Source organism: Molossus molossus, unplaced genomic scaffold (genome assembly GCF_014108415.1).
Source record: "Molossus molossus isolate mMolMol1 unplaced genomic scaffold, mMolMol1.p scaffold_m16_p_5, whole genome shotgun sequence".
NCBI lineage: Eukaryota > Metazoa > Chordata > Mammalia > Chiroptera > Molossidae > Molossus > Molossus molossus.
Genome location: NW_023425388.1, coordinates 83,871,839 through 83,879,807, shown reverse-complemented (window position 1 = coordinate 83,879,807; position 7,969 = coordinate 83,871,839). Strand labels below are relative to the sequence as shown.

The 7,969-nt window shown below is 40.2% G+C and overlaps 1 protein-coding gene across 1 annotated transcript; it reads right to left on the bottom strand.

Annotated features, from left to right (window-relative positions):
* Positions 1 to 2,301: 2,301 nt before the first annotated feature.
* LOC118617785 (ferritin, heavy subunit-like) lies at positions 2,302 to 5,672 on the bottom strand. The gene is made up of 4 exons (XM_036243782.1): positions 5,551 to 5,672; positions 4,712 to 4,855; positions 3,617 to 3,742; positions 2,302 to 2,590 (listed from the first exon to the last, which is right to left on the bottom strand). The coding sequence occupies exons 1-4, from the start codon at positions 5,650 to 5,652 to the stop codon at positions 2,432 to 2,434; spliced, it is 531 nt and encodes a 176-aa protein (XP_036099675.1). The 5' UTR covers positions 5,653 to 5,672; the 3' UTR covers positions 2,302 to 2,431.
* Between the last annotated feature and the right edge of the window lie 2,297 nt (positions 5,673 to 7,969).

Here is a 7,969-nt window from a genome sequence, read left to right as displayed (position 1 = left end):
ACAGTGTACACACAGGACACATTGAGAAAGTAAAAGGAATGAGCAAAAAGATTTTTAAAAAGAGAAAATGAAAGATAAAAAAGATAGGTAAAAATGATCAAAAATATGAATAACTGGAGTTCTTCCAATTGGAGGAAAACTAGAAGAATGGATTAAAGCAAACATTAAAAAATGGTTTGGAATAAGACTTTAATTTTATATTAAAAGGCATTCAAGGTATGCAAAAACTGCCCCAGAACAATCAATGCTAAGACGTATCTACTTCTACATATCCTACAAATACCAGAGGTGTTCTACTAACATGAATAGCAAGCTTTGGGCATCTGGCCAAAGACACTGTAGTTCTTAAGGAAGAGGAGGCCAAGTTGGCCCAGCTACAGTTAATGCTGGACAGCAATGGAACAATACCTGTCAGATCCATTCAGTTTGAGCCAAATTTTAAATTTAAGCTGTCCTTCAAGGGTCAAAGCTATAGGTAAACATTTCTGCAAATTCAAGGACTCCGAATACTATCCACATCAGGCCTTACTGAAGCATCTCCCAAAGAACAAAATTCACTGAACCGAAAGATGGTAAGGGAAACGGCAGCAAACAGACTGGGGTGAACACTGACTATGTTTACCAACAAACCTCGGACTAAATCAAGGCCTAAGTTAAGGGTTACAAAATAAAATAAATTTGAACATCATTTATATACATTTTCACTGTGGGGCTGTTTTTAAAACTGATACTCATAGTTTTTCTCTAATGACTACCTTTGTAATTAGACTTTTATATAATACTTAGAACCCTTTTTTTATATTTTTAAAAAATTTTATTTATTTTTGTTACAGATGTTTCTCTTTTAACCCTCTTTAACTCAGTATCTAATGGCTCCTACTATAAACATCAATGAATTAGCTTTAAATTTCTTCTACCTATTTTCTCCACCTAGTTTTAGTCAACAAGAACATCATTTGTTGTGGGCTGAACTGTGTCCTCCCAAGATTCATGAAGTAGGTATATGCTTAGTTTTATTTTTAAAAAAAAAGTGCCGTACCTTTTTCCAAAGTGGTTATACCCCTCTACATTCTCACATGTGAGAGCTTTTGTTTCACCACCTTGGAGCCTATGGTGCTATTTTAGTTTGTCATTGTCCCTACTGTGTATGTCATTGTGGGCTGGGTTTGGGTTTTCCAAGGACCAGTGGTGTTAAGTTTTATGTTTGTTCCCATGTTTACCCCATGATTGAAGCTATTCTTTAGCACTAAGTTGTCCACGCCCTACGAATCCTGTTGGGATTATAACCAAAATTACTTTAGCCCTACACATTCATTTGAGGGATGTCACAATTTTCATATTTAGTCTTTCCTTTATTATTCAAAGATTTTTCTCTTAGGTTTTTTTTTTTTAATTTCATATGGGTCCCAAGATAGTAGTTAGAATTATTCCTAGATATTTTATGTATTTGTGAAAAACAAAAACAAAAACAAAAAAAACCACTGCAGCAAAATTTTAGAGCATCAAGGATGAGAAAGCTTATTGTAAAAGAGATCACTTAAAAAGCATGAAAATTGCCATATTGCTAACAGCTTTCTCATCAATGTTAGATGAAAGGAGAAAATTGAAAAGAAAATCTACAAAATGCTGAAGGGAACAATTAAGTTGAGCAGACTAGACCCACTTGAACATGCAAAAATTAAACTCGGAGCTTTAACCTGAAGACCTTCACTGTGAACAATATTGTTTTAATTGTGAAACATAAGGACATGGGTTTCTACATGGGGGTCCAATGTAGCCTAGCTGGTATTAACTAACCTTGTCTAGTGCTTAATTCTAGTGAGAAGGGCAAGCCCCCTGGCTCCAGTCAGCACATAATGACCTCTACCTCCATACCTTCCCTACAGCTCCCATTCTTGAGGATCACTGCCATGGCGAGCCTGTTACCACTGGGGAATGGCTAGTTCACAAAGCAGTCTTCAATACATTCCTACTCTGGCTTCTCCTGGAGCTCTAAATTAGATCTTTCATTGGAACTTCATGTCTTCGAATTTAAAATACTATTTTGTATTCTTTTGGCTGAGAATTTTAGTTTACTTCAACATCACTTGTTTGATTAGCTGTGTCTATTTGAATATTCAACTCATTTATTAACTTGAATTTTTTAAAAATAATTGGAATCATGAGAGAAGGGAGTAGGTTTTTTTTTTTTTTTTTTTTTAGGTCTAAGGCACCCACTGTCCTCAGGAAGCTTTCACCAAACTCACATTGATGGAATAAGCCCTTTTTGTGCCTTGACAGCAATCTCTTTACACATAATTATAATGCAAAAACAGGTTTATTTGTACACACACTAATGAAGGAAAGCCATCTTCTGTCAAATGGAGACAATTAAGATTCTTAAGTAGCTGATTTGGGGACCTACTACAATGGAAGACCTGCTTTGTTGCCTTCAGACGTCTGTCTCTTTACCTGACACTTGAGCAGGCTTTTTAAAAGGGTCTTCCTCCTGGGCCTGCTGTTCTAATCTCTTATGATACGCAAGCTGTTGCTCCAGGTAGTTTGTGTTCCTCTTCTGTTTATCCAGGTACTTTCCCATGAAGTGTAAGAGCTATAGAAGTAAAACAGGGGAAGACTCATTAAGCACCTTGTCTGCAACAGGAGGCAATCAAAAAATCTTGCTACCCAAAGTGTAGCTCATCGAGCTGTAGGCCCAGGAGCTTGTCAGAAATATAGAATCTGAAGTCCCACTCCAGACCTACCAGATCAGAACCTGCACTGATCTAAGACTTCAAACCTCCAGGTGAATATGAATATCCCCTTTCAATGAGTATAAGTGTTAGGGCATCTCATCAAAAGTACAGATTAATTTAAACAAGCTACTACTACAGTGGTTTCCCGCCCTGCCTTTTTAAATCACATGGTGATTTCAAGTAGGTGCCCAGACACAGTTCCCAAAGACTGAGATTTAAGTGGTCTGGCATAAGGCTCAGGCATTAGGACCTCTTCAGAGCTCCTAAGCTAGTCTAATGTGCATCTAGGGTTGATAACTTTTACATAAGGACATTTCTCACTTTGATTTCCTGAGATTCTGGGAGGTTAGTGAGAAGGAAGTTACCACTGCAAGGTAGAGTGTTCACCGTTAACCAGGAAGACTTCAGAGAAGTCTATAGGATAAGTCACCATTAACATTCAGTTTGCAGGGACCATCTAGGACAGTGATTCTCAAAGTGTGGGTACTGGCCAGCAGCATCATAACCTGAGAAGTTGTTAGAAGTGCAAATTCTTAGATACCACATGAAACTAATTGAATCAGAAACCCTGGAGGTGGGGCCTAGCAGTTTGTTTAGTAAGCCTTCTAGTTGATTCAGGTACCCATTAAAATTTAAGCACTTGTCTAGATTTAAAGGCCAGCAACTGAAGTTATTTCGTTTAATTATCCAGAGAGTTTTCCCTGGGAAGTCTTCATCTTGTGTTGAGTTGCATTCCTTCTTACCGGGGCACCTCCCTACTCCTACTCCAATCTACTCCCAGAAGTCAGGGCACCTCCCTGCTCCTACTCCAATCTACTCCCAGAAGTCAGTCATAATCCAGAAGTAGAAGATGGCACTGCTCTCAGAACGAGTTAACTACTTACATCGGTTTCCTCGTTGGCAGAAGCCATGGTCTTCAGGTTTTGCAGGAGGTTGGTTAACTTGTTCTCCAACTCCAGAGCAGACTCTAGAGCTTGTATTCCAGTTCCCCAGTTATCTATGTCAGGCCTCTGTTGGAGAGAAACAGGGAAGTCACCTTGGGCACAGCTTTGTTATACCCGACTTCCTGGGTTGGACGATGACTAAGTTTGTATGACCCAATAGTTTCTCAACTTTGTGGTACAATGTAATACCAAGCATCTTAAATCCTGATCTCTGGATTTCAACCGCAGACATTATGACTTCATTGGTATGGAGTGCAACCTCGGCAACAGGATTTTAAAAAGCTCCCCAAATAATTGTAATGTGCTTACAAAGCATGGGCACCACTGGCACAGTTATGGGCACTATTCCATTTAACAGTGATAAAGCTTCGGAATTCCATGGTGGTGGTTTAGTTCTGTTACTACCAGACATTTACTAGTCTCTTTATAAAGTTGGAGTTAAAAAGACCCCTTAAGTAGGTAAGTAGGGAATGCTTCCAGATGTAATATCCCCAACTAAGGTTTAGATTAGTTCTTTTAAGTGTCCGTCCCTGAAAAAAGTTTTGCTACACTGAAGAGGCAGTCATTTAAAAAACCTGAACATGCGTCTGAATTACACTCAAGATCTGATAGAGGATGTCAACTATTCTAGGAAGAGGCCATTGCATTTGTGCTTCTCAAACGATACAGAGCATTAGAATCGCCTGGAGAGCTTGTTAAACTAGAGCTCCTTGGACACTATCCCTAGAGAATCTGATTCAGTTTGTCCATGAATTTGCATTTCTAATGAGCTCCAAGGTGATGCTAATGCTGCTGGTCCAGAGACCACACTAAATGTGCCTCACTGAGAAAAGCTGAACAAGCAGTTAGTGGATTCAATTTACTCAAACTGATAGGAAGAGGCTACAAAGAAGACACATGCTTGCCCTCAAAGTCAGTAACTATAACCTCACGTATAATAAGGTTAACCTAGCAAGTTAGGTAGCAACTAATAATTTCGTTCTCTAGACTCAGCAAAGGCCCCATTAACATCATCATGACAAATTACATAGTCACCTTTATCACCGGAAGACAGATTTTACTCTCCCGTTTTCTTAGATATCTTAGGAATTGCTTTGCATGTTCCCTCTTCACCTCAGCTTGGTCTTCAAAGAATGAGGCAAAAAGAGGTGCTCCCGTGTCTTGGTTGTAATAACAGGCCTGGGACAGGGATGAGAATAGGGAGAGACTGGAGGTGAGGCGAGCTGATTTTTAAGACTGGGAATCTTACGCAACTTCACTTTGTTGTCTCTGTGGTTGTCTGAAAGAAGCCTTCATTTTTCAGTCTGGGGTCCTCAGTTTGTCCTTTGACTTCCAGAAGGCCCCAGCTGTCTTTCAAACCCAGGCTACCTCAAAGAGAAGCCACCCAGATCCTAATATGCTGGGGCCTAATCTTATGCTATTAGGGCCTCTTTAAAGATCAGGTTTGTGAACCCCACATGCTAGCACTTTTGTTGTGTTTACCTAATTACTGGATATAAGTCCAGCATAAATTAAGTGACATTTTAAAGTCAACCTATTTCATCAATCCTAACATATCTACACTAGCTCTAAAATAGAATATGGTGACATATTATTTCTTCAGTCTACCACCAGTGTCAGATGTCCATACAGTTTGCAAACTATGGGCTCTGATGGGGAGAAAGAACTGTGATTCTCCCCATCAGAGCCCATAGTTTGCAATCACAGCTCTAAATCATTAGGCCACAAAGCAGCAAATCCTAGCCACTAAGTTGCTCTTTCATCTTTCACTGCACCACAGACATAGCCATCACCACCATTACTGAGGAGACAAGATACATCATCAAGATCAGAGCCGAAACCTCTGTCCCAGTGGCTCAAAAACCCATACTAACCATAGATAAATAAGCATCACTGATGTGCAGCTCATAAGATGCCACATGATTAATAGCAACCCTACAGTCTTCAGAGAGGAGGTTGTGCCTCGGGGAGGCCATCTCAGCGTCAGAGAAAACCAGGCAGAAGCAGTGCTACCCATCAAACTAATGGATTTCTTAAATACAAATAGGCAGCTAGCCAGCCCACTTTCATACAGCTGAAAACTAGATGCAATTCCACTCAGCTGAGATTAATAGCTACTCTTCTACTAATGAAGACATTGTTTCTGCATGAGAAAAACAATCTGACCAGAGAAAAAGATGAGGGGGTGAGGAGTTAATTTTCTTAAATGTCCCCAGCCAGTGTTGAGTATTCTCTCACGTTTTCTCTATGGTTTGAGCAGCCTGATCTTCCTGAATGGAGAAGTAGTAACAGAGGAGATGCATTAGCTTTAATTTATTCCTTTTTTAGAAAACTATTTATGGCACATCATGCTAGGTCCTATGGGGAATCTAAGAAGACTGACTAAAATGCATTATGTGCCTGTAAGAGACATACCCCCCACCCCCCGAAGGCTGCAACACATATAATTGATCTTAAGACAGGATATGATGGGAGTCCTGAAGTGTTAAAGGATATTTAGCTGAGGGAATTACTGCAGATTTCATTGATAAATTGGCATTTGAAACTGGCCTTGGAAGGTGGTAGGAATGTAGGGAAACAGAAATGGGAAAAAGGTGCTCCACTTGCAGAACAGGCCCACGCAGGCTGTAGGGATAAGACGTAGTAATGGTTTCTCCACACTGCGGTAAGACTGCCCCACTTGGGAACCTTTTGGCTCCTTTCTCAAATGGTCTCCCAAAAGTTTTTACCTACCTCATCATATACCTTCTTTATTAGCCTCCTTTGAGAATAGAGATTGTTTTACTTATCTTGGTAGTCCCTCAGGCCATAATGAAGTGTTTTATAAATAATAGGTGTGGAATCAAAATTTATTAAATAAAAGCATAGTTCACATGTGCAGTAGTGTGATTTCCCATAGGCTAGTGGGTTCTTAGATTAAGCCACGGATGGCAGAACCGAAATAGACTTGGCAGGTCCCCAAGTCTGTCTCTAGGAGGCGGTGAGGAGCAAGGGAGTTTCCAAAGGGGCAGCTATCCTGAAAGAGGGAGCCAAACATTCTAAGTTTGGCCCAGTCACATAGAGAAGGTCATCAAAGCAAAGAGATCATTACAAAAAGTCTTTTTATTTGTCACATTTGTTTCTTGACCCAACTTTGCCCTTGTCCCTAATAGAATTCATGCCTCAGTTCCTGGAAGGTGCTTTAAGAAGGTGCTTCTCAAACTGTAATTTGTATATAAATCACCTGGGGCCCTTGTTAAGCTGCAGATTCAGATTCACAGGGCCTGAAATTCTGCATTTCCAACAATTCCGCCAAATGCTGCTGGTCCAGGGTCCACATTTTGAGTAGTAAGGGTTTATGTATAGTCCTAATAAGCTATTTCAATAAAAATTTGGTAAGACATGAGACACAAATGACACTACTGGGGGACCCTCCCATAGGAAAGGAGAAGGGGACCTTCCATGTTTCTTTCCACAGACCCTGCACTGCTTGACATGCCAGAGCTGCCAGGACCTCCACTGCAGCACCCTGGGGCGCGGTGCCAGGGCGCTCGGCAGTGTCTAGCCTGCGGAGGTCAGAGCAGGGGAAGAGGAAAGACAATGATAGCTGACTAGACCGTTAACTGGTTTTGCTCATGGTATGTGTAAAACATCATCTGAACTTCCAAAAGAATTTGGGGAAACTTTTTAGAAGATTAGGGTCCTATGTGAGCTGGTGGGAACAAGTACCAATAAAATCTGGATTATTACTCTTAATATGACCCCATCTACAAGACCGTAAATATAGAAGATAAATATTTTCCTTACTGGAAGATAATATGAGAGTTTGGGTATTTCTGGATAGATCATCTTAAGATCTTAAGAAAAGATAATATCTTTTCATGCAAACATTCATGGATTCTACCATTTCATCTGGGCCCAAACATAGAACTAGACACATTTTAAGAAAATCGTCTTGTTGGTTAAATATTATTAAGAAATATTGCTATCTAATTATTTAAAAACAACCTCACCCTGGCTGGTTTTGCTCAGCGGTTAGAGCGTCGGCCTGCAGTCCAGAGAGACTTGGGTTCGGTTCCCTCTAAGGGCATGTACCTTGGCTGCAGTTTGTCCCTGGCCCTGGTTGGGTCTTGTGGGTGGCAGCCACTCGATGTGTTCCTTTCACGTCGATATTTCTCTCTCTCTTCCTCTCACTCTATCTAAACAAAAAATGAAAAAATGTCCTCAGGTGGGGATATAAAAAATAGAAAAATAAAAAAATAAAAACAACCTCACCGATAGAAAAAAAGAGAAGAAACGCATCACTAATATCAG

Excerpts from the sequence above, each read along its gene's own strand:
- LOC118617785 (XM_036243782.1), bottom strand. The coding sequence starts at position 5,652 with ATGGCCTCCCCGAGGCACAACCTCCTCTCTGAAGACTGTAGGGTTGCT. Across the intron at positions 4,856-5,550 it reads GTGATGCTTATTTATCTATG|GCCTGTTATTACAACCAAGA; the intron begins GTTAGTATGGGT and ends TCCCTGTCCCAG. Across the intron at positions 2,591-3,616 it reads CTGCCAACGAGGAAACCGAT|CTCTTACACTTCATGGGAAA; the intron begins GTAAGTAGTTAA and ends TTACTTCTATAG.